The sequence below is a fragment of the Panulirus ornatus genome, chromosome 16 (genome assembly GCF_036320965.1).
Source record: "Panulirus ornatus isolate Po-2019 chromosome 16, ASM3632096v1, whole genome shotgun sequence".
In the NCBI taxonomy this organism is placed as follows: Eukaryota; Metazoa; Arthropoda; class Malacostraca; order Decapoda; family Palinuridae; genus Panulirus; species Panulirus ornatus.
Genome location: NC_092239.1, coordinates 20,009,527 through 20,036,920, shown reverse-complemented (window position 1 = coordinate 20,036,920; position 27,394 = coordinate 20,009,527). Strand labels below are relative to the sequence as shown.

Here is a 27,394-nt window from a genome sequence, read left to right as displayed (position 1 = left end):
CAAACCACCTCACACCACATATTGTCCTCAAACATCTCATTTCCAACACATCCACCCTCTTTTGCACTAACCTATCTATAGCCAACGCCTCGCAACCATATAACATTCAAACTTACCTCCCAATTGACTTGTCCCTCAACTCTATATATATATATATGGGGCAACGCAGCGGGTTTGGATGGTATTGCAGTGGAATTTATTAAAAAAGAGGGTGACTGTATTGTTGACTGGTTGGTAAGGATATTTAATGTATGACTCATGGTGAGGTACCTGAGGACTGGTGAAATGCTTGCATATTGCCATTGTACAAAGGCAAAGGGGATAAGAGTGAGTGCTCAAATTACATAAGTATAAGTTTGTTGAGTATTCCTGGGAAATTATATGGGAGGGTATTGATTGAGAGGGTGAAGGCATGTACAGAGCATCAGATTGGGGAAGAGTAGTGTGGTTTCAGAAGTGGTAGAGGATGTGTGGATCAGGTGTTTGCTTTGAAAAATGTATGTGAGAAATACTTAGAAAGCAAATGGATTTGTATGTAGCATTTATGGACTGGAGAAGGCATATGATAGATTTCATAGAGATGCTCTGTGGAAGGTATTAAGAATATATGGTGTGGGAGGCAAGTTGTTAAAAGCAGTGAAGGATGTAAGGCATGTGTACGTGTAGGAAGAGAGGAAAGTGATCGGTTCTCATTGAATGTTGGTTTGCGGCAGGGGTGCGTGATGTCTCCATGGTTGTTTAATTTGTTTATGGATGGGGTTGTTAGGGAGGTGAATGCAAGAGTTTTGGAAAGAGGGGCAAGTATGCAGTCTGTTGGGGATGACAGAGCTTGGGAAGTGAGTCAGTTGTTGTTCGCTGATGATACAAAGCTGGTGGCTGAATTGGGTGGGAAACTGCCGAAGCTAGTGACTGAGTAAGGTAAAGTGTGTGAAAGAAGAAAGCTGAGAGTAAATGTGAATAAGAGCAAGGTTATTAGGTACAGTAGGGTTAAGGGACAAGTCACTTGGGAGGTAAGTTTAAATGGAGAAAAACTGGAGGAAGTGAAGTGTTTTAGATATTTGGGAGTGGACATGGCAGTGGATGAAACCATGGAAGTGGAAGTGAATCATGGGGTGGGGTAGGGGGCGAAAGTTTTCAGAGCGTTCAAAAATGTGTGGAGGTCATGAACGTTATCTTGAAAAGCAAAAAATGGGTATGTTTGAAGGAATAGTGGTTCCAACAATGTTATATCGTTGGGAGGCGTGGGCTATAGATAGAGTTGTGCAGAGAAGGGTGGATGTGCTGGAAATGAGATGTTTGAGGATAATATGTGGTGTGAGATGGTTTGATCGAGTAAGTAATGAAAGGGTAAGAGAGATGTGTGGTAATAAAAGAGTGTGGTTGAGAGAGCAGAAGAGGGTGTTTTGAAATGGTTTGGTCACATGGAGAGAATGAATGAGGAAAGATTGACAAAGACGATATATGTGTAAGAGGTGGAGGGAACGAGAAGTGGGAGACCAAACTGGAGGTGAAGAGATGGAGTGAAAAAGATTTTGAGAGATCTGGGCCTGAACATGCAGGAGGGTGAAAGGCGTGCAAGGAATAGAGTGAATTGGAACGATGTAGTATACCGGGGTAGACGTGCTGTCAATGGATTGAACCAGGGCATGTGAAGTGTCTGGGGTAAACCATGGAAAGTTCTGTGGGGCCTGGATGTGGAAAGGGAGCTGTGATTTCGGTGCATTATACATGACAGCTAGAGAATGACTGTAAACGAAATGTGGCCTTTGTTGTCTTTCCTAGCGCTACCTTGCGCACATGCGGAGGGAGAGCGTTTTCATTTCATGTGTGTCGGGGTGGCGACGGGAATGAATAAGGGCAGACAGTATGAATTACGTACATGTGTAAATATTAAATATGTATATGTCTGTGTGTGTATGTATATGTATACGTTGAGATGTATAGGTATGTATATGTGCGTGTGTGGATGTGTATGTACATACATGTGTATGTGGGTGGGTTAGGCCATTCTTTCGTTGTTTTCTTGCGATACCTCGCTAAAGCAGGAGACAGCGACGAAGTATAACATAAAAATAATATATATATATATATATATATATATATATATATATATATATATATATATATATATATATATATATATCCCTGGAGATAGGGGAGCAAGAATACTTCCCACGTATTCCCTGCGTGTCGTAGAAGGCGACTAAAAGGGGAGGGAGCGGGGGGCTAGAAATCCTCCCCTCTCATTTTTTTTTAATTTTCCAAAAGAAGGAACAGAGAATTGGGCCAGGTGAGGGTAGTCCCTCAAAGGCCCAGTCATCTGTTCTTAGCGCTACCTCGCTAATGCGGGAAATGGCGAATAGTTTGAAAGAAAAGAAAGAAAAAAGAGATATATATATATATATATATATATATATATATATATATATATATATATATATATATATATATATATATCTTTTTTTCTTTCATACTATTCGCCATTTCCAGCATCAGCGAGGTAGCGTTAAGAACAGAGGACTGGGCCTATGAGGAAACATCCTCATCCAGCCCCCTTCCCTGTTCCTTCCTTTGGGGAAAAAAAAAGGGGGAAACAGACGAAAGAAATGGCCAAACCCACCCCCATACACATGTATATACATACACGTCCCCACACGCAAATATACATACCCATACATCTCAATGTACACATATATATACACACACAGACATATACATATATACACATGCCACAATTCACACTGTCTGCCTTTATTCATTACCATCGCAACCTCGCCACACACGGAATAACATTACCCTCCCCCCTCATGTGCGTGAGGCAGTGCCAGGAAAAGACAACGAAGGCCCCATTCGCTCACACTCAGTCTCCAGCTGTCATGCAATAATGCCCGAAACCACAGCTCCCTTTCCACATCCAGGTCCCACACAACTATCCATGGTTTACCCCAGACGCTTCACATGCCCTGATTCAATCCATTGACAGCATGTCGACCCCAGTACACCACATCGATCCAATTCGCTCTATTCCTTGCCCGCCTTTCACCCTCCTGCATGTTCAGGCCCCAATCACTCAAAATCTTTTTCACTCTATCTTTCACCTCCAATTTGGTCTCCCACTTCTCGTTCCCTCCACCTCCGACACATATATCCTCTTGGTCAATCTTTCCTCACTCATTCTCTCCATGTGCCCAAATCATTTTAAAACACCCTCTTCTGCTCTCTCAACCACGCTCTTTTTATTTCCACACATCTCTCTTACCCTTACATCACTTACTCGATCAAACCACCTCACACCACATATTGTCCTCAAACATCTCATTTCCAGCACATCCACCCTCCTGCGCACAACTCCATCCATAGCCCACGCCTCGCAACCATACAACATTGTTGGAACCACTATTCCTTCAAACATACCCATTTTTGCTTTCTGAGATAATGTTCTCGACTTCCACACATTCGTCAACCCAGGATTTTCTCCCTCTCCCCCACCCTATGATTTACTTTCGCTTCCATGGTTCCATCCAATGCCAGATCCACTCCCAGATATCTAAAACACTTTACTTCCTCCAGTTTTTCTCCATTCAAACTTACCTCCCAATTGACTTGACCCTCAACCCTACTGCACCTAATAACCTTGCTCTTATTCACATTTACTCTTAACTTTCTTCTTTCACACACTTTACCAATCTCAGTCACCAGCTTCTGCAGTTTCTCACATGAATCAGCCACCAGCGCTGTATCATCAGCGAACAACTGACTCACTTCCTAAGCTCTCTCATCCCCAACAGACTGCATACTTGCCCCTCTTTCCAAAACTCTTGCATTCACCATCCTAACAACCCCATCCATAAACAAATTAAACAACCATGGAGACATCACACACCCCTGCCGCAAACCTATATTCACTGAGAACCAATCACTTTCCTCTCTTCCAACACGTACACATGCCTTACATCCTCGATATATATATATATATATATATATATATATATATATATATATATATATATATATATATATATATATATATGTATATATATATATATATATATATATATATATATATATATTTCTTTTTATTTTTTTTCGCTGTCTCCCGCGTTTACGAGGTAGCGCAAGGAAACAGACGAAAGAAATGGCCCAACCCACCCCCATACACATGTATATACATACGTCCACACACGCAAATATACATACCTACACAGCTTTCCATGGTTTACCCCAGACGCTTCACATGCCCTGATTCAATCCACTGACAGCATGTCAAACCCGGTATACCACATCGATCCAATTCACTCTATTCCTTGCCCTCCTTTCACCCTCCTGCATGTTCAGGCCCCGATCACACAAAATCTTTTTCCCTCCATCTTTCCACCTCCAATTTGGTCTCCCACTTCTCCTCTTTCCCTCCACCTCCGATACATACATCCTCTTGGTCAATCTTTCCTCACTCATTCTCTCCATGTGCCCAAAACATTTCATATATATATATATATTTATTTTGGGAGCAGCTGAATGAGTGTGTTAGTGGTTTTGATGCACGAGACCGGGTTATAATGATGGGTGATTTGAATGCAAAAGTGAGTAATGTGGCAGTTGAGGGAATAATTGGTATACATGGGGTGTTCAGTGTTGTAAATGGAAATGGTGAAGAGCTTGTAGATTTATGTGCTGAAAAAGGACTGATGATTGGGAATACCTGGTTTAAAATGCGAGATATACATAAGTATACTTATGTAAGTAGGAGAGATGGCCAGAGAGCGTTATTGGATTACGTGTTAATTGACAGGCGCGCGAAAGAGAGACTTTTGGATGTTAATGTGCTGAGAGGTGCAACTGGAGGGATGTCTGATCATTATCTTGTGGAGGCTAAGGTGAAGATTTGTATGGGTTTTCAGAAAAGAAGAGTGAATGTTGGGGTGAAGAGGGTGGTGCGAGTAAGTGAGCTTGGGAAGGAGACTTGTGTGAGGAAGTACCAGGAGAGACTGAATACAGAATGGAAAAAGGTGAGAACAATGGAAGTAAGGGGAGTGGGGGAGGAATGGGATGTATTTAGGGAATCAGTGATGGATTGCGCAAAAGATGCTTGTGGCATGAGAAGAGTGGGAGATGGGTTGATTAGAAAGGGTAGTGAGTGGTGGGATGAAGAAGTAAGAGTATTAGTGAAAGAGAAGAGAGAGGCATTTGGACGAATTTTGCAGGGAAAAAATGCAATTGAGTGGGAGATGTATAAAAGAAAGAGACAGGAGGTCAAGAGAAAGGTGCAAGAGGTGAAAAAAAGGGCAAATGAGAGTTGGGGTGAGAGAGTATCATTAAATTTCAGGGAGAATAAAAAGATGTTCTGGAAGGAGGTAAATAAAGTGCGTAAGACAGGGGAGCAAATGGGAACTTCAGTGAAGGGCGCAAATGGGGAGGTGATAACAAGTAGTGGTGATGTGAGAAGGAGATGGAGTGAGTATTTTGAAGGTTTGTTGAATGTGTTTGATGATAGAGTGGCAGATGTGGGGTGTCTTGGTCGAGGTGGTGTGCAAAGTGAGAGGGTTAGGGAAAATGATTTGGTAAATAGAGAAGAGGTAGTAAAAGCTTTGCGGAAGATGAAAGCCGGCAAGGCAGCAGGTTTGGATGGTATTGCAGTGGAATTTATTAAAAAAGGGGGTGACTCTATTGTTGACTGGTTGGTAAAGTTATCTAATGTATGTATGACTCATGGTGAGGTGCCTGAGGATTGGCGGAATGCGTGCATAGTGCCATTGTACAAAGGCAAAGGGGATAAGAGTGAGTGCTCAAATTACAGAGGTATAAGTTTGTTGAGTATTCCTGGTAAATTATATGGGAGGGTATTGATTGAGAGGGTGAAGGCATGTACAGAGCATCAGATTGGGGAAGAGCAGTCTGGTTTCAGAAGTGATAGAGGATGTGTGGATCAGGTGTTTGCTTTGAAGAATGTATGTGAGAAATACTTAGAAAAGCAAATGGATTTGTATGTAGCATTTATGGATCTGGAGAAAGCATATGATAGAGTTGATAGAGATGCTCTGTGGAAGGTATTAAGAACATATGGTGTGGGAGGAAAGTTGTTAGAAGCAGTGAAAAGTTTTTATCGAGGATGTAAGACATGTGTACATGTAGGAAGAGAGGAAAGTGATTGGTTCTCAGTGAATGTAGGTTTGCGGCAGGGGTGTGTGATGTCTCCATGGTTGTTTAATTTGTTTATGGATGGGGTTGTTAGGGAGGTGAATGCAAGAGTTTTGGAAAGAGGGGCAAGTATGAAGTCTGTTGGGCATGAGAGAGCTTGGGAAGTGAGTCAGTTGTTGTTAGCTGATGATACAGCGCTGGTGGCTGATTCATGTGAAAAACTGCAGAAGCTGGTGACTGAGTTTGGTAAAGTGTGTGAAAGAAGAAAGTTAAGAGTAAATGTGAATAAGAGCAAGGTTATTAGGTACAGTAGGGTTGAGGGTCAAGTCAATTGGGAGGTGAGTTTGAATGGAGAAAAACTGGAGGAAGTAAAGTGTTTTAGATATCTGGGAGTGGATCTGGCAGCGGATGGAACCATGGAAGCGGAAGTGGATCATAGGGTGGGGGAGGGGGCGAAAATTCTGGGAGCCTTGAAGAATGTGTGGAAGTCGAGAACATTATCTCGGAAAGCAAAAATGGGTATGTTTGAAGGAATAGTGGTTCCAACAATGTTGTATGGTTGCGAGGCGTGGGCTATGGATAGAGTGGTGCGCAGGAGGATGGATGTGCTGGAAATGAGATGTTTGAGGACAATGTGTGGTGTGAGGTGGTTTGATCGAGTAAGTAACGTAAGGGTAAGAGAGATGTGTGGAAATAAAAAGAGCGTGGTTGAGAGAGCAGAAGAGGGTGTTTTGAAATGGTTTGGGCACATGGAGAGAATGAGTGAGGAAAGATTGACCAAGAGGATATATGTGTCGGAGGTGGAGGGAACGAGGAGAAGAGGGAGACCAAATTGGAGGTGGAAAGATGGAGTGAAGAAGATTTTGTGTGATCGGGGCCTGAACATGCAGGAGGGTGAAAGGAGGGCAAGGAATAGAGTGAATTGGAGCGATGTGGTATACCGGGGTTGACGTGCTGTCGGTGGATTGAATCAGGGCATGTGAAGCGTCTGGAGTAAACCATGGAAAGCTGTGTAGGTATGTATATTTGCGTGTGTGGACGTATGTATATACATGTGTATGGGGGTGGGTTGGGCCATTTCTTTCGTCTGTTTCCTTGCGCTACCTCGCAAACGCGGGAGACAGCGACAAAGCAAAAAAAAAAAAAAAAAAAAAAAAAAAAATATATATATATATATATATATATATTTTCTTTTTTTTTTTTTTTTTGCTGTCTCCCGCGTTTGCAAGGTAGTGCAAGGAAACAGAGGAAAGAAATGGCCCAACCCACCCCCATACACATGTATATACATACGTCCACACGCGCAAATATACATACCTACACTGCTTTCCATGGTTTACCCCAGACGCTTCACATGCCCTGATTCAATCCACTGACGGGACGTCAACCCCGGTATACCACATCGATCCAATTCACTCTATTCCTTGCCCTCCCTTCACCCTCCTGCATGTTCAGGCCCCGATCACACAAAATCTTTTTCACTCCATCTTTTCACCTCCAATTTGGTCTCCCAATTCTCCTCGTTCCCTCCACCTCCGACACATATATCCTCTTGGTCAATCTTTCCTCGCTCATTCTCTCCATGTGCCCAAACCATTTCAAAACACCCTCTTCTGCTCTCTCAACCACGCTCTTTTTATTTCCACATATCTCTCTTACCCTTAACTTACTTACTCGATCAAACCACCTCACACCACACACTGTCCTCAAACATCTCATTTCCAGCACATCCATCCTCCTGCGCACAACTCTATCCATAGCCCACGCCTCGCAACCATACAACATTGTTGGAACCACTATTCCTTCAAACATACCCATTTTTGCTTTCCGAGATAATGTTCTCGACTTCCACACATTCTTCAAGGCTCCCAGGATTTTCGCCCCCTCCCCCACCCTATGATCCACTTCCGCTTTCATGGTTCCATCCGCTGCCAGATCCACTCCCAGATATCTAAAACACTTTACTTCCTCCAGTTTTTCTCCATTCACACTTACCTCCCAATTGACTTGACCCTCAACCCTACTGTACCTAATTACCTTGCTCTTATTCACATTTACTCTTAACTTTCTTCTTTCACACACTTCACCAAACTCAGTCACCAGCTTCTGCAGTTTCTCACATGAATCAGCCACCAGCGCTGTATCATCAGCGAACAACAACTGACTCACTTCCCAAGCTCTCTCATCCCCAACAGACTTCATACTTGCCCCTCTTTCCAAAACTCTTGCATTCACCTCCCTAACAACCCCATCCATAAACAAATTAAACAACTATGGAGACATCACACACCTCTGCCGCAAACCTACATTCACTGAGAACCAATCACTTTCCTCTCTTCCTACACATACACATGCCTTACATCCTCGATAAAAACTTTTCACTGCTTCTAACAACTTGCCTCCCACACCATATATTCTTAATATCTTCCACAGAGCATCTCTATCAACTCTATCATATGCCTTCTCCAGATCCATAAATGCTACATACAAATCCATTTACTTTTCTAAGTATTTATCACATACATTCTTCAAAGCAAACACCTGATCCACACATCCTCTACCACTTCTGAAACCACACTGCTCTTCCCCAATCTGATGCTCTGTACATGCCTTCACCCTCTCAATCAATACCCTCCCATATAATTTACCAGGAATACTCAACAAACTTGTACCTCTGTAATTTGAGCACTCACTCTTATCCCCTTTGCCTTTGTACAATGGCACTATGCATGCATTCCGCCAATCCTCAGGCACCTCACCATGAGTCATACATACATTAAATAACCTTACCAACCAGTCAACAATACAGTCACCCCCTTTTATAATAAATTCCACTGCAATACCATCCAAACCTGCTGCCTTGCCGGCTTTCATCTTCCACAAAGCTTTTACTACCTCTTCTCTGTTTACCAAATCATTTTCCCTAACCCTCTCACTTTGCACACCACCTCGACCAAAACACCCTATATCTGCCACTCTATCATCAAACACATTCAACAAACCTTCAAAATACTCACTCCATCTCCTTCGCACATCACCACTACTTGTTATCACCTCCCCATTTGCGCCCTTCACTGAAATTCCCATTTGCTCCCTTGTCTTACGCACTTTATTTACCTCCTTCCAGAACATCATTTTATTCTCCCTGAAATTTAATGATACTCTCTCACATTTACAACACTGAACACCCCATGTATACCAATTATTCCCTCAACTGCCACATTACTCACCTTTGCATTCAAATCACCCATCACTATAACCCGGTCTCGTGCATCAAAACCACTAACACACTCATTCAGCTGCTCCCAAAACACTTGCCTCTCATGATCTTTCTTCTCATGCCCAGGTGCATATGCACCAATAATCACCCACCTCTCTCCATCAACTTTCAGTTTTACCCATATTAATCGAGAATTTACTTTCTTACATTCTATCACATACTCCCACAACTCCTGTTTCAGGAGTATTGCTACTCCTTCCCTTGCTCTTGTCCTCTCACTAACCCCTGACTTTACTCCCCAGACATTCCCAAACCACTCTTCCCCTTTACCCTTGAGCTTCGTTTCACACAGAGCCAAAACATCCATATTATCCCTGGGGATAGGGGATTAAGAATACTTCCCAAGTATTCCCTGCGTGTCGTAGAAGGTGACTAAACGGGGAGGGAGCGGGGGGCTGGAAATCCTCCCCTCTCGGTTTTTTTTCATTTTCCAAAAGGAGGAACAAAGGGGGGCTAGGTGAGGATATTCCACAAAGGCCCAGTCCTCTGTTCTTAGCGCTACCTTGCTAACGCGGGGAAAGGCGAATAGTTTAGAAGAAGAAGAAGAAGAATATATATATATATATATATATATATATATATATATATATATATATATATATATATATATATATATATATAACCCGGTGATTTGAATGCAAAGGTGAGTAATGTGGCAGTTGAGGGAATAATTGGAGTACATGGGGTGTTCAGTGTTGTAAATGGAAATGGTGAAGAGCTTGTAGATTTATGTGCTGAAAAAGGACTGATGATTGGGAATACCTGGTTTAAAAAGCGAGATATACATAAGTATACTTATGTAAGTAGGAGAGATGGCCAGAGAGCGTTATTGGATTACGTGTTAATTGACAGGCGCGCGAAAGAGAGACTTTTGGATGTTAATGCGCTGAGAGGTGCAGCTGGAGGGATGTCTGATCATTATCTTGTGGAGGCTAAGGTGAAGATTTGTATGGGTTTTCAGAAAAGAAGAGTGAATGTTGGGGTGAAGAGGGTGGTGAGAGTAAGTGAGCTTGGGAAGGAGACTTGTGTGAGGAAGTACCAGGAGAGACTGAGTACAGAATGGAAAAAGGTGAGAACAATGGAAGTAAGGGGAGTGGGGGAGGAATGGGATGTATTTAGGGAATCAGTGATGGATTGCGCAAAAGATGCTTGTGGCATGAGAAGAGTGGGAGGTGGGTTGATTAGAAAGGGTAGTGAGTGGTGGGATGAAGAAGTAAGAGTATTAGTGAAAGAGAAGAGAGAGGCATTTGGACGATTTTTGCAGGGAAAAAATGCAGTTGAGTGGGAGACGTATAAAAGAAAGAGATAGGAGGTCAAGAGAAAGGTGCAAGAGGTGAAAAAAAGGGCAAATGAGAGTTGGGGTGAGAGAGTATCATCAAATTTTAGGGAGAATAAAAAGATGTTCTGGAAGGAGGTAAATAAAGTGCGTAAGACTAGGGAGCAAATGGGAACTTCAGTGAAGGGCACAAATGGGGAGGTGATAACAAGTAGTGGTGATGTGAGAAGGAGATGGAGTGAGTATTTTGAAGGTTTGTTGAATGTGTTTGATGATAGAGTGGCAGATATAGGGTGTTTTGTTCGAGGTGGTGTGCAAAGTGAGAGGGTTAGGGAAAATGATTTGGTAAACAGAGAAGAGGTAGTGAAAGCCTTGCGGAAGATGAAAGCCGGCAAGGCAGCAGGTTTGGATGGTATTGCAGTGGAATTTATTAAAAAAGGGGGTGACTGTATTGTTGACTGGTTGGTAAGGTTATTTAATGTATGTATGACTCACGGTGAGGTGCCTGAGGATTGGCGGAATGCGTGCATAGTGCCATTGTACAAAGGCAAAGGGGATAAGAGTGAGTGCTCAAATTACAGAGGTATAAGTTTGTTGAGTATTCCTGGTAAATTATATGGGAGGGTATTGATTGAGAGGGTGAAGGCATGTACAGAGCATCAGATTGGGGAAGAGCAGTGTGGTTTCAGAAGTGGTAGAGGATGTGTGGATCAGGTGTTTGCTTTGAAGAATGTATGTGATAAATACTTAGAAAAGCAAATGGATTTGTATGTAGCATTTATGGATCTGGTGAAGGCATATGATAGAGTTGATAGAGATGCTCTGTGGTAGGTATTAAGGATATATGGTGTGGGAGGCAAGTTGTTAGAAGTAGTGAAAAGTTTTTATCGAGGATGTAAGGCATGTGTGCGTGTAGGAAGAGAGAAAAGTGATTGGTTCTCAGTGGATGTAGGTTTGCGGCAGGGGTGTGTGATGTCTCCATGATTGTTTAATTTGTTTATGGATGGGGTTGTTAGAGAGGTGAATGCAAGAGTTTTGGAAAGAGGGGCAAGTATGAAGTCTGTTGGGGATGAGAGAGCTTGGGAAGTGAGTCAGTTGTTGTTCGCTGATGATACAGCGCTGGTGGCTGATTCATGTGAGAAACTGCAGAAGCTGGTGACTGAGTTTGGTAAAGTGTTTGAAAGAAGAAAGTTAAGAGTAAATGTGAATAAGAGCAAGGTTATTAGGTACAGTAGGGTTGAGGGTCAAGTCAATTGGGAGGTGAGTTTGAATGGAGAAAAATGGAGGAAGTGAAGTGTTTTAGATATCTGGGAGTGGATCTGGCAGCGGATGGAACCATGGAAGCGGAAGTGGATCATAGGGTGGGGGAGGGGGCGAAAATTCTGGGAGCCTTGAAGAATGTGTGGAAGTCGAGAACATTATCTCGGAAAGCAAAAATGGGTATGTTTGAAGGAATAGTGCTTCCAACAATGTTGTATGGTTGCGAGGCGTGGGCTATGGATAGAGTTGTGCGCAGGAGGATGGATGTGCTGGAAATGAGATGTTTGAGGACAATGTGTGGTGTGAGGTGGTTTGATCGAGTAAGTAACATAAGGGTAAGAGAGATGTGTGGAAATAAAAAGAGCGTGGTTGAGAGAGCAGAAGAGGGTGTTTTGAAATGGTTTGGGCACATGGAGAGAATGAGTGAGGAAAGATTGACCAAGAGGATATATGTGTCGGAGGTGGAGGGAACGAGGAGAAGTGGGAGACTAAATCTGAGGTGGAAAGATGGAGTGAAGAAGATTTTGTGTGATCGGGGCCTGAACATGCAGGAGGGTGAAAGGAGGGCAAGGAATAGAGTGAATTGGATCGATGTGGTATACCGGGGTTGACGTGCTGTCAGTGGATTGAATCAGGGGATGTGAAGCATCTGGGGTAAACCATGGAAAGTTGTGTGGGGCCTGGATGTGGAAAGGGAGCTGTGGTTTCGGGCATTATTGCGTGGCAGCTAGAGACTGAGTGTGAACAAATGGGGCCTTTGTTGTCTTTACCTAGTGCTACCTCGCACACATGAGGGGGGAGGGGGAAGGTATTCCATGTGTGGCGAGGTGGCGATGGGAGTGAATGGTGGCAGAGAGTGTGAATTGTGTGCATGGGTATATATGTATGTGTCTGTGTATGTATATACATGTGTACATTGAGATGTATAGGTATGTATATTTGCGTGTGTGGACGTGTGTGTGTATACATTGTGTATGGGGGTGGGTTGGGTCATTTCTTTCGTCTGTTTCCTTGTGCTACCTCGCAAACGCGGGAGACAGCGACAAAGCAAAATAAAAAAAAGAAAATATAATATATACACACATAGAGAAAGCTTTGCAAAAGATGAAAGATGGCAAGGTGGTGGGTATGGATAGCAATGCACTGGAATTTATCAAAAAATGGGGCGGCTGTGTTGCTGACTGGTTGGGAAGGATATTTAATGTACGTATGGTTCACGTATTTGTCTGTGTGTGTATATATATGTATACGTTGAGATGTATAGGTATGTATATGTGCATATGTGGACGTGTATGTATATACATGTGTATGTGGATTGGTTGGGCCATTCTTTCGTCCATTTCCTAGCGCTACCTTGCTAACGCGGGAGACAGCGACAAAGTATAATATGAAAATAAATAAAATGAATAAATAATGGTTCATGGTGAAGTGCCTGAGGATTGGCGGAATGCATGCATAGTGCCATTGTACAAAGGCAAAGGGGATAAAGGTGAGTGTTCAAATTACAGAGGTATAGGTTTGTTGAGTAATCCTGAGACATGGGAGGGTATTGATTGAGAGGGTAAAGGCATGTACAGAGCATCAGATTGGGGAAGAGCAGTGTGGTTTCAGAAGTAGTAGAGGATGTATGGATCAGGAGTTTGCTTTGAAGAATGTATGAGAGAAATACTTAAAAAACAGATGGATTTGTATGTAGCATTTATGGATCTGGAGAAAGAATATGATAAGAGATGATAGAGATGCTCTGTGGGAGGTATGAAGAGTATATAGTGCAGGAGGTATTAAGATTATATGGTGTGGGAGGCAAGTTGCTAGAAATGCAGTCTGTTGTGAATGAGAGGGTTTGGGAAGTGAGTCAGTTGATGTTCGCTGATGATACAGCACTGGTAGCTGATACAGGTGAGAAACTGCATGAGTTGGTGACTGAGTTTGGTAAAGTGTGTGAAAGAAGAAAGCTGAGAGTGAATGTAAATAAGAGCAAGGTTGTTTAGTTCATTAGGGTTGAGGGATAAGTTAAATGGGAGGTAAGTTTGAACAAAGAAAAACTGGAGGAAGTGAAGAGTTTTAGATATCTGGGAGTGGATTTAGCAGCAGATGGAACCATGGAAGCGGAAGTGAGTCACAGGGTTGGGGAGATGGCGAAGGTTCTGGGAGTGTTGAAGAATGTGTGGAAGGAGAGAACATTATCTCAGAGAGCAAAAATGGGTATGTTTGAAGGAATAGTGGTTCCAGCAATGTTATATGGTTGTGAGGCATGGGCTATAGATAGGGTTGTGCGGAAGAGGGTGGATGTGTTGGAAATGAAATGTTTGAAGACAATATGTGGTGTGAGGTGGTTTGATCGAGTAAGTAATGAAAGGGCAAGAGAGATGTGTGGAAATAAAGAGTGTGGTTGAGAGAGCAGAAGAGGGTGTATGAAATGGTTTGGTCACATGGACAGAATGAGTGAGGAAAGCTTGACAAAGAGGATATATGTGTCAGAGGTGGAGGGAACAAGGAGAACTGAAAGACCAAACTGGAGGTGGAAGGGTGGAGTGAAAAAATTTTGAGTGATTGGGGCCTGAACATACAGGAGGGTGAAAGGCATGCAAGGAATACAGTGAACTGGAACGATGTGGTATACCAGGGTCGCCGTACTGTCAATAGAATGAACCAAGACATGTGAAACATCTGAGGTAAACCGTGGACAGTTTTGTGGGTCCTGGATATCGAAAGGGAGCTGTGGTTTCAGTGCATTACACATGATAGCTAGAGACTGAGTGTGAATGAATGTGGCCTTTGTTGTCTTTTCCTAGCACTACCTCGCATACGCACAGGGGGAGGGGGGTGCCATTTCATGTGTGGCAGGGTGGCGATAGGAATGGATGAAGACAGCAAGTATATAATGTATGTCCGTGTATGCATATGTATGTATACGTTGAAATGTATAGGTATGTATATGAGTGTGTGTGGGCTTTTCTGTATATACATGTGTATGTGGGTGGGTTGGGCCATTCTTTCATCTGTTTCCTTGTGCTACCTTGCTAACACGGGAGACAGCTACTATAATAACAATAAAAAAAAAGCTAAAGAATGGGTTTGTGGAGATGTGGCCTTTCTTCATCTGCTCCTGGTGCTGGCTAGCTAATATGGGAAACAATGATCAACTATGAAGAAGAAATATATATACACAGGTTATTAGGTTCAGTTGGGATGAGGGCCAAATTGATTGAGATGTAGGCATGAATGGCAAAAATTGGAGAAAAAGAAGTGTTTTAGGTATCTGGGAGTGGACTGAGCAGCGAATGGAACCATGGAAGCAGAAAGAAGTCACAGGGTGGGGGAGGGGGCAAAGGTTATAGGAGCTATGAAGAATGTGTGAAAGGAGAGAATGTTATCTCGGAGAGCAAAAATTGATATGTTTGAAGGAATAGTAGTTCCAACAATACTGTATGGTTGCGAGGCATGGGCTATATATGGGGTTTTATGGAGAAAAGTGGATGCGATGGAAATGAAATATTTGAGGACAATATGTGGTGTGAGATGGTTAGATCAAGTAAGTAATGAAAGGGTAAGAGAGATGTGTGGAAATAGTGTGGTTGAGAGAGCAGAAGAGGGTGTGTTGAAATGGTTTGGACATATGGAGAGAATGAGTAAGGAAAGAGACAAAGAGGATATATGTGTCTGAGGTGGAGGGATCAAGGAGAAGCGGAAGACCAAATTGGAGGTGGGAGGATGGAGTGAAATAGATTTTGAGTGATCGCAGCCTGAACATACATGAGGGAGAGGCGTGCAAGGAATAGAAAGAATGATGTGGTATACCAGGGTCAACGTGCTATCAATGGACTGAACTAGGGCTTGTGAAACAGTCAGGAGAATCTATGGAAATGTCTATGGGGCCTGGTTGTGGATGGGGACTGTGGTTTTAGTACATCACATATGATAGGTAAAGTGGACGTGGGGTAAACCATCCTCTTTCTGTCTATTCCTAGCAGAACCTCGTTGATGCAAGAAACAGCAATGAAGGATGAATAAACTTTTTTCATACTTGTTTGTCATTCCTGCACAGCAAGGTAGCATCCAGAAAACATGAAGAAAATGCCTCATTTGCCCACATCCAATCTCTAGCTGTTTTGCATATTGCACTGAAACTAGAAAAACCTTTCTGAGGTTTCCCTAACTGCTTTGTATGCATTGATCCAGTCCTCTTATAGCACGGTGCCTCCTGTATGCCATGTCACTCCAATTGCTCTACCCTTGTGTAAACCTTATACCTTCTGCAGAGTCAGGCCTCAATCACTTAAAATGTATTTAACACCATCCTCCCATCTCCAGACTGGTTCTCCTCTTCAGCTTGTTCCCTCCACTTCTGACATGTACATCCTCTTAGTCAGCCTCTCCTCACTCATCAACTACATATGTCAGGAAACTGAGGGGGTAAGGGGGCCCATACAATGAATCCAAGGCCATTTCAAAAGGATCAATATTGTAAAAAAATCAAACAAACTATGGAAACATTTTATGTAGAGCAATTCTTTTAAGCACTGTAGCAACTGTAACAATATCTTATTTAGCAGAACAGTGTTAGATAAATGGGGTTCACTTTCAAGTAAGTTTAACAAATCTACAATGATTCCCAAAAGTGAGAAGGAAAGATGTGGGGTAAAGTAAGGGAGGAAAAAGAAAATCATAATAAAAAAGAAACATTTGTAAACTTAAACTAACATTCTCTAGTGGCTGAGATTTACCTTATTTTCAGTCTTATTTTACAAATGTATCTAAGCTGGCAGCAGATGGAACCATGGAAGCGGAAGTGGATCATAGGGTGGGGGAGGGGGCGAAAATCCTGGGAGCCTTGAAGAATGTGTGGAAGTCGAGAACATTATCTCGGAAAGCAAAAATGGGTATGTTTGAAGGAATAGTGGTTCCAACAATGTTGTATGGTTGCGAGGCGTGGGCTATGGATAGAGTTGTGTGCAGGAGGATGGATGTGCTGGAAATGAGATGTTTGAGGACAATGTGTGGTGTGAGGTGGTTTGATCGAGTAAGTAACGTAAGGGTAAGAGAGATGTGTGGAAATAAAAAGAGCGTGGTTGAGAGAGCAGAAGAGGGTGTTTTGAAATGGTTTGGGCACATGGAGAGAATGAGTGAGGAAAGATTGACCAAGAGGATATATGTGTCGGAGGTGGAGGGAACGAGGAGAAGTGGGAGACCAAATTGGAGGTGGAAAGATGGAGTGAAAAAGATTTTGTGTGATCGGGGCCTGAACATGCAGGAGGGTGAAAGGAGGGCAAGGAATAGAGTGAATTGGATCGATGTGGTATACCGGGGTTGACGTGCTGTCAGTGGATTGAATTAGGGCATGTGAAGCGTCTGGGGTAAACCATGGAAAGCTGTGTAGGTATGTATATTTGCGTGTGTGGACGTATGTATATACATGTGTATGGGGGTGGGTTGGGCCATTTCTTTCGTCTGTTTCCTTGCGCTACCTCGCAAATGCGGGAGACAGCGACAAAGCAAAAAAAAAAAAAAAAAATCTAAGCTATTGTCATCTGTTTGTGTCCTCTTACCATGGTTCTGCTAACAAGGGTGCATCCAAAGGAGCTTGCTTTTGTATACACAGAATAACAGAACAGCTAAAATAAAAGTATTGTTTAGTACTTTCATGTAACCCACTTTTCCCCATTACCTATGTATGTGAAAAAATATAGTTTTGCCCACTTCTACATTTCACAGAAACTAGTTTCTAAATCATCTTACATTCCATCAAAAATGCTCTGATGTACCCATACTCTTTGTATACTGCATTTTCAGGTTATATAATATGATTGCTGCTGCAAAACTCACTTTAAGCCAACTAGCAACCATAATATAACAAATATCTTCAATAGTTCTGTGAAAAGCTTAAAAGCTAATTCTTTTACTTCAATCACTGGTAGCTCATATTCTCATATAGGAATTTTATTGTTGAGCATCACCAGAAAAACAAAAGTTTTAAAAAATCACAGAGACAATGAGTAAACTGTAGCTACAATTTATACATTTAGCAGGTCCAATATCATAGCACTGTTCTTCATATGCTCTACAATGGAGACAAAGCTGGAGCATAGACCACTACCTACAACATAGTGCAATTCCAATGATAATGTTCAGCACCTTGATAAAGATAAGCAACAAGGCTAATTCAACCTGGGTTCCTGTGTGATGCTCAAGAAAGCACTCAATGTTAAACAAATGGGGTTCTGCTCTGTATCTGGGACAAGTACCAAACCTGAGAGATTTCAGAGTACCTGGAACAGTATCAAGTTTAAAGTAAACTGTTCAGAACCTGGGACAGTATCAGTAGCAATAAATGCCTGGGTTAATCATCAATGCCAAAGTTCTTTGCCTGGAACAGTGCTGAGTAGCAGAGACTTACCATAGTGTTCCCAGCGAGCAACAGGTGCGACTGCAATGCCACAGCTGAAGACATCATCTGCATCACGTGCCAGGGCCATGGTAGTAACATACCCACCATAACTCCATCCCCATATGGCAATCCTACGCTCATCAACAAAGTGCAGATTGTCACGAAGGTAACGAGCAACTGCCAACTGGTCATCAACCTCCTTTCCTCCCAGAGCATGGTACACCTGATCCAACATATGTAGGGTGTTAGTGGAGGAAGGTTCACTTGTTAAATCAAAAGGAGAACACATAAACAGTGAATGGTGAATGTAAATGAAATGAGTCACAGGTATAATATCCATGGATAGAAAAATAATCAAGATGTTTTTGATGGATATGGCACACTTGACGTGATAAATGAAAAGTAAGATATAAGCTAAGGGTCTGGTCCAAAAAATTCAATTTTCTTTGAGAAAAATGTGTAAGCTAATGACTCAATCGCATGTCCAATAAAGAAACTTCCACATAAGTATACTTACCCATAAGATTAGTGAACACCTAAAAGACACCATTACATAATTTTAAAAGAATCAAATCTGAAGTTAGTAACTTATCAGTACTAATGTTTAAAAGTCTCTCAAGGAAGATCCTATCCAAGTATGAATCTTCAAGCAGAGGCAAACTCTCTCTCCCTTTTCACCACTCTCAGTTAAGCCCTCCCTTAATCCCATCAGTGTTAACCCTACCAACCTACCCTGTCACCCCAATTTCAGCTCTCCAGCCTTCCCTTCCCAGCAGTATGCAGTTTTCTTCAGTCCCTCTCCAGCAGAGTCGTTCCTGCCTTTCTCACCAATAATGCCAGCCGCACTTCCATCACTCCCTCCCCACTAAAGCCAGCAGTTCCCCCCCTTACTTAAATTTACTCCACTAGTGTCAATGATCCATCACTCCCTTCTTCAAAAGGTCTTCCTCCTTCCTATGCATATCTAAGTAAACATTTGGTTTCTCTCTCCCAACCTTCCTTCTCATTTATCAGCCATTCCTCTTTCATCTCCTAAATTCCCATCAGCACCTCATCCTCAAAAGTGTCAACTTCTCTTTTTTCCTCTTTAGTAATGTCCTCCAACCCTTTCTAAAGCTGTCATTCCTCATTTCCTCTAGAGCAATATCAGCCTTCCTTCCATTACAGTTAGCTCTACTTTTCCTGTGTCAGTTTTCTACCCTCCCAAACAGTGTCAGTCCTTCTCCCCCTCTTCCTAAAGATGTCAATTCTCCTCTGTGTGTAAAGCTATGTCAGTGTTCCTTCTTCCTCCATCTCTAAACACATTCTCTTCTTCCCTTTCTGGGAGCATCAGTTCCCCTGCCCTCCCTAAGTGTCAACTTGTCTCTCCCAAACAATTTATTTTTGCTTCCTTTCTGAGCATTGTCAATTCTCTCCTCCCTAACAGTGTCGGAGTTCTTTCCTTTCCTGTCAATCACCCCTTTATCCCTCCAAACCTCCCAGTGTCAGGTCCCTTAACAGAGTCAGCCTTCTCTATTTCTATCAGCATCAGCATGAACTCTTATTTTTTCCCTTCCCACAACTCTCTCTTTTTTCATATCTTTCTATAATAAACCTTCCTGACCAGCCCAAACTCTCCAGCAGTTTAAATTCCTCTGCAACCCCTACAATTCACGGCTCACCATTTCTTTCTACAACTGTCGGTCCTCCCTCCATTACTATGGATGTCAACCTTGCCATCCATCCTTCCTCTCTATCAGTGTGAGCCCTCACTCTCCCTACCACTGCTGGCTCTTCCTTCCTTCCCTCCCTAGTAGTGTTAGCCTTCCCTTTCCTTAAATGCATAAACCCTCCAACTCCTCTGTGTCAGCCCTTTCTTCCTTACTACTTATCCACTAGTGTCTGGTACTCTCCTTTCTTCCATTCCTTAAACTCTCAACCAATTGTCGTCCCTTCTACTAGTGTCAGCTCTACATTCTGAGAGCTATCTCAGTGTTACATCAGTCTTAATTGCTAATAATGTCCATTCCTAAATTCCCATCAGTGCCCCCCCCCCCCCCCCCCCCCACTTCCCACGGTTATAAAAGTCTTGCTTCCTGCTTACCAGAGACAGCTCTTCATCCCTCCCCAATTGTACTTGGTCCTTCCACCAAACAGAATCAACCTTTCTTTCCTCCTCAATATGGCCATACAATCCCCTTCCATGAAAATTATCAGCCTTGTCCCTCTACCTACCCAATGTTGTTAAGCTTCCTTCCTAGTCTTTCACACTCCCAAAATCTTTTCTTTTCCATAGCTGAAATAGCTCTCCCTTCCTTGCCCCTAACTGTCAGCCCTTGCCAACTTGTGTAAGCCCTTTCCATATGCAGTACCATAGCTCCTTACCCAGAAATGAGCCCTTCCTACCACTTCATCAGTCTTACTTTTTCCCCTTTCCACAACAATCAGCTTTCATTCTCATGCTTCTTATCAGGAGTATTAGCTTCCTGTACTCCCTGCCTCCACTACAGTTTCAATCTGCCTTGCCTCTCTTTAACTGTCAGCCCCTCTTACAACCAGCATCATCCACTACTGTCAAAGACAGTAAGCCCTTCTTCCAACACTATTATTTCTCCCCAGCGTACAATCAGCCCTTCATTTACTGCTCACCAGAACTGGGCCTTTTTTTAATTTCCAAGAGAGGCAGCCTTCTCTCCATCCCCAAAAGACTCATCCCACTTTCTATTTCTAACAAAGTTTATCCTCTCTCCCTCTTTATCTCTGTTAGATGTTTCCTTTTCCAAATGTACCAGCCCTTTCTCCCTCCCAATTTAAGGCAACCATCTTTCAAATCCTCCTTATCCTTCCTTCCTCTCTTATTCCTTGCTACTGTACCCTACTCATCCCACTAGTTTCAGGCCACCCTTCCCACTAGTGTCTGACCTTTCCAGACAGTGCTTGCTGTAAACCCATCCTACAATTGTAGGAATGACAGGTATCCCTTCCCACTAGTGTCAGCCCTCCTTTTCTACCAATTCTATCTGCCTACCTGTATAACCTGTTCTAGCAGCAGCATCCCTCCCCACTTAAGAGTCAACACTTCAATTCTCAGTGTCTTTTTTCTTCTTACACAAGTGTTAGCTCTCCTTGTTTTCCCTGCCATGAGTGCCAGCCCTTTCTTTTTCTTTCCCTATCAATATCAGCCTTCCTTCTCTCCCTCCTCATTAGTATCAGTCTTTCCTGCTTTCTCATCAGTAATAGCTCTCCTCCAATTCCTGGTAATAGCAGTCATCCTTGTAACACAGTAATGACATCCAACCCTCCCTAATGGTACAAACTCTCACTGTCTCTCTATCAGCGTTAGCTAAACACTGGAAACTAACCTCACCACTTCTTTTCCCCAGCAGAGTTATCCTTCCCTTCCCAGCAATATGCACTTTGTCCTACAAAAACAGCCCTCTCTCTACCCTCTGCTAAAGTCAGTAATGCATGCTTTCTCATTAGCACCAGCTCCTAATCCCCATTAGTGTTTGGCTTTCCTTCATCCTCTTTCCTTCCCCTAATGTCAATCATCCTAAATTCTCTATCAATGGTAACTTTCTCTGTTTAGATGTTAGCTTTTTTTCTACTAGCAGAGTCATTCTTCAGTTTTCTCCAGCATTGTAATTTTTATCGCCTATTATTCTACCAGTTTTCTGCATCCCCTCCCACTAATCAACGTCAGGCTCCATACTTTCTTACCAGTATCAGCCATTCATCCCTTCCAACATGTCATCTAACCTGACCTCTACACCTTAATAACATCGTCAGTCCTCCCTCTCATGAAGGGTCAGCCTTCTTAAACTCTGCTTACCAGAACCAGCCCTCCTAATCTTTGCCCACCAGTGTCACTGTTCCTAATCTCAGCCTACCTGCGCCATCACTCCTAATCTGTGACCACTAGAGTAAGCTCTATCTCCCTCTCCAAGCGTTAAATTCCTTTCCCTTCTTACAAGTGTCAGTACCCTTTTAATCCTCATTAATGTTTGCTCTTCTTCGTCATTAGTGTCAATCATCCCTTTCCAACAGTTAAAACTCCTTCACCACCTGTATCAACCTCAACTTGCTCTCTCCCTACCAATATTAGCCACTTTTCTTCTAACAAGTATCCCATTCCCTTTTACATGTTCACCAAAGTCAGCCCTCCCTTCCTTTTATGAATGCCAGCTTTCCATCCAACTCTACCAGCCTCAGCCATACCTTCTTCTTCTGGTGTTAACTTCTTCCTTCCTCTGCTTTAGCAATGGTATCCCTCCTCTACCCCTCTACTCTGAACCCAACAATGACCTTTCTTTCTCCTCAGCAGTGTCTGCATTCTTTCCCTTCTTAATGTGCTGAACTATTCTTCTTTTCCAGTAGTGAGTACCCCATTTCCATACGTTCTACCCACCCCTACCTATTACTGTAAACCTCTGACCCCTCTAACAGGATCAAAACTCCTTGCCTATGAAAGTCAGTTCTACTTCTCTGGCATTGCAGCCCTCCATCTGTCATGGTCAGTCATTCACTCTACCATGATAGCATCTTCCCTTTCAACCAATGTCAAAGCCTCACCTCATGCTTGATCTTGTCACCTTGAAAACCTGAGCCACGGCCATCTATCATAGCATATATGATGTCCTTCCTGGAAGCTAAGTAGGTGCCCCATGAGATCCTCATTTTGGAGGTTACTGCTTGCGCTCCAGGTGCTGCATAACTGAAAAATCATTGGTGGACAAGCAAAATAACTGTCTTGAATTAAAGTTGATACTAAGCCAAGTAAGCCTTTTTATATTAGATGTATCCTTAAATATCAGATGTTGTACATCAAGTGTCATCTCATGTGTTAAGTATGGTCTGTTGTGTCAAGCTTAGCCTTGTCTGTTAAATGTAGCATAGTGTGCCACATATAATACACATAAGTTTTGGCTCTGAATGTGTGATGTCAACCTTTGTACAAGGTACAGATCTGCAGTGAAGGTGTGGTACTGTTTTGCAGGTGTAACCTTGTATATCAACTTTGGTCTTCAGTTTTAAGTGTAATTTTGTTATAAGTGTTCCTGGATGTCAAGTGTAGAACTACAAGCCAAACATGTGTCAGTTGTAGAAAAGTTATCAAACTATATTGGAAATGTACTTTTACCCTTATAGAAAATTGACAAAATTTATTCAATATCCCTACAGCTGCAAAAAAACTATCCATCACTATTATAATATGAAATAAATTCCTTTCTTACTTTTCATTCTAAGTAAAAAATTATGAACTTATCTTGCTCAAGTTCCAAAAGATATGTAAGCACAAAAAGACTCTTGCACTTGAAAGCTACATACAATCTTGTTTTCTTATCATCAATAGTGTATTATGCAATCCATGGACTCCTTTTATGGGGCTTCAAAAGCTTCAACGATGCACTCCAATGTAGGAGCAAGGAAATGAAAGACACCTTTGGAGTGGGATCATCCTCAATAATACTATATCCCTTTTTTACTGAAAATATACAGCTTTCCCATAAAGATGTGCTCTCACTTGCAGCACAATCACTTGAAGGTAGAGTCCAGTAAGAACTGTCTTCTAACTTCAGGATATCAATTATCTTATCAATCACCCTTAGTGATTAGAACCTAGAAAGAAAGACTACCTGTATGCAGACTACAATAGACAATCAAAGGCACGTAGTTATCTTATTTTCTCAAAATTACTCAAAATGTGGCAGAGTACTCATATGATTAGTAATGTATGGATAACCATTTAGCAAGTGATAATTCTATCCTCCAAATTAAGCAAAGCATATCTACCACCAAAACAAAGGCCCTCTGAAAACACTCACAGAAAAAGTGGATATCATATCTTTCCAAAGAAACCTGAGTTATGCTGAACTATAGTGTGAGTATCTATGTATCAATAATCAGAAGTTCAGGTGATTTTTCCAAAGTAACTACATTGCTTGGCACTAATTTAAGTACTTACGTGTGAACAACCATGGGGTAAGTGGTGATCTCATCCTCTCTCAGTCCTGGAGGAAGAAAGAGCTGGACATGGTAGGTGTAGGTGTTGTCACCCTCTAGTTCCACACGAAAGGTCTGTACCTGAGGCATGGCCATTTCCTCAACCCTCTCCCTTAGTTCACTGTAATCGTCCAGGGTGTAGACCATCTGGGGAGGATAATGCTATAGACAGCATCCCTTTAGTGCCACCATAAATTAAATAATCAGGTACAGAAAGGAGAAAAGATTTCTAAAAGCTGTTGCTTGCCATTTTAGAGATAAACACTCAACCTTTTAATTTCCTTTGACCCATTCAACATCAAATAAAGTAACAAGGGTTAAGTTTTAAAAGTGTTTTGAAGAGACCTTCATAATGTTCAGCCGACAAAGATATGACTCAATATGACTCAATAAAGTAAAAAATAAGTGAAGAATTAAAGGGAAGATGTTGGTAAGGAATGAAGAAAATTGTAGTAAAGGAATGAAGAATATATAATAGGCATATATAAGCAAAACATAACCAGATTTTATTTGATAAAAGATTTTTTGCAGCAAAGAGTCAGTTGCATGATGCATATGAATAGCAGAGCTTTCTCTGACATAAGGATAGACACCTTCCTTTTATGTATGGATGGCCACATCCAAAGCTGAGCAAAATTTGCAAAGTTATTGTAGCTGGGGGCAAAGCTGATCAAAGAGGAAACATTTGAAATCATATGAAATCCCTGGCCTAGGCACAGGAGTAATGATAACATTCACAACATAACTTCTCTCCCCATCTTCAGGACAATGCTCCTTCCTTTCCAAACCCTCCTATCTTGCAGCTAGCTCTCACTCTAACATGAAATTCTAATGGGACAGGAGAAAGAAATTTACCATTTGGAGTGGCTTTTCATGCATCTATCAAATAAATTTTCTCCTAACATTAAAACTTAATTCTTCCTCTCTGATGAAAAAAGTGAAATGCTTCAGATAGTAATATTCTGAGGAGATGGTGGGATATCTATAAAGCCATCTGCTACCTAGACAGTAACAGAAGGCACCCAGCTTATAAACATTAACCATGGATACAAACCCATGTGGAAGGACTAAGGTTGTAATTACTGAAATCTACAGTACTGAAAGTTGTCAATTTTCCACTGTTATACAACAAGTGGAAACTTCATATGTCTGGTATATTTATCACTCATCTATACAGAAGATTCCCATTTCTCTTGTGACTGAGGTTTAACTCTTGCTGAGGAGGCATATACTATTTGGGCATAAATCATGGGACAGGAGGGTAAGGAGAGGTACCATTTTACCATAAACTATGTTACACCTGCTTCCCTAGTTTTACACCTGTCCCTTTTACTGTCACTCCAGAATAACACATCTTGAACATCTATCTGAATGCATACTGTGTCAAGAATCATTTGGGACCATAGGGTAGTATCAATGAAACTCTAGTTCAAACTAAGTGATGATGAACATGGAGGTATACAAATTACTCATGTAACAAATATCATTTGTGCAACACATCAAAGTATCTATAATGTTCCACAGAGGCAATATAACTGAATTACATGGAACCTGAGATTGACACACCTTATCTCCACAAGTCCTATTCTCTCCTTCTTCTCTCCTCACCTGGAGGACACCACTTACAAAGCTACTGCCCATCAACTCTTAGTCAATAGGGTCATTTGTAAAGTTACAAACCATAATTCAATATCTGTTCAATATGGTGGATATGGTATCAACTCTAATATGGTCAAACACTGGAAGACTATAAAATTATGGTGATACTATCTAAGGTCATGCTTCAATCTGTATAAAAAGGGCAATTCTAAGTTTTCTAAATCTTTCTAAATCAGTTTGGCCTTCAGTGACATACAAATGGATGTATGAAAACCCAAGGTACACAGATAATGGGTTAAATGTACAACCTTCCTGAAACATTTCATAATGAAGAAAGCACAGCACTCAGAACTTAGTTCAGGAATTCATTAATTGTCTTTCATCAATAAAGTGAAGCAAAAGCAACACTGCAATCAAGATAAAATAACCTATCTAAAACAGACAGGATATGGTAACCTGATAATCAATAAAACTGATAATTTTCTTATGTCAGCTGAGATGACATGGGAAAATGAAGCTCCAGTCAAGGGTAAGAGAGATGTGTGGAAATGAAAAGTGTGGTTGAGAGAGCAAAAGAGGGTGTGTTGAAATGGTTTGAACATATGGAGAGAATGAGTGAGGAAAGATTGACAAACAGAATAAGTGTGTCAAATGTTGAGGGAAGAAAAAGCGGGAGACCAAATTGGAGGTGGAAGGATGAAGTGAAGAAGATTTTGAGTGATCGGGGCCTGAACATGCAGGAAGGTGAAAGGCGGGGAAGGAATAGAGTGAATTGGATCGATGTGGTATACTGGGGTCGACGTGCTGTCAATGGATTGAATTAGGGCATGTGAAGCGTCTGGGGTAAACCATGGAAAGTTCTGTGGGGCCTGGATGTGGAAAGGGAGCTGTGGTTTCGGGCATTATTACATGACAGCTAGAAACTGAGTGTGAACGAATGGGGCCTTTGTTGTCTTTTTCTAGTGCTACCTCGCACACATGAGGGGGGAGGGGGATGTTATTCCATGTGTGGCGAAGTGGCGATGGGAATAAATAAAGGCAGACAGAATGAATTGTGTACATGTGTATATATGTATATGTCTGTGTGTGTATATATATGTGTACATTGAGATGTATAGGTATGTATATTTGCATGTGTGGACGTGTATGTATATACATGTGTATGGGGGTGGGTTGGGCCATTTCTTTCGTCTGTTTCCTTGCGCTACCTCGCAAACACGGGAGACAGCAACAAAGCAAAAAAAAAAAAATATATATATATATATATATATATATATATATATATATATATATTCTTTTTTTTTTCATACTATTCGCCTTTTCCTGCATTAGCGAGGTAGCGTTAAGAACAGAGGACTGGGCCTTTGGGGGAATATCCTCACCTGGCCCCCTTCTCTGTTCGTTCTTTTGGAAAATTAAAAAAATGAGAGGGAATGATTCACTCTATTCCTTGCCCTCCTTTCATCCTCCTGCC

General features: G+C 41.9%; 1 protein-coding gene across 5 annotated transcripts in view; it reads right to left on the bottom strand.

Moving 5' to 3' along the window:
- Dpp10 (Dipeptidyl peptidase 10) overlaps positions 1–27,394 on the bottom strand; it is a 788,027-nt gene that overhangs the window by 42,737 nt on the left and 717,896 nt on the right. For all 5 annotated transcript variants that reach the window (XM_071671396.1, XM_071671390.1, XM_071671391.1 and 2 more), the window contains 3 exons: positions 24,284–24,468; positions 22,891–23,032; positions 18,349–18,562 (listed from right to left, as the gene is read on the bottom strand). In XM_071671396.1, the coding sequence (XP_071527497.1) occupies positions 18,349–18,562; positions 22,891–23,032; positions 24,284–24,468 (541 nt within the window). The remainder of the gene's footprint in view (positions 1–18,348; positions 18,563–22,890; positions 23,033–24,283; positions 24,469–27,394) is intronic.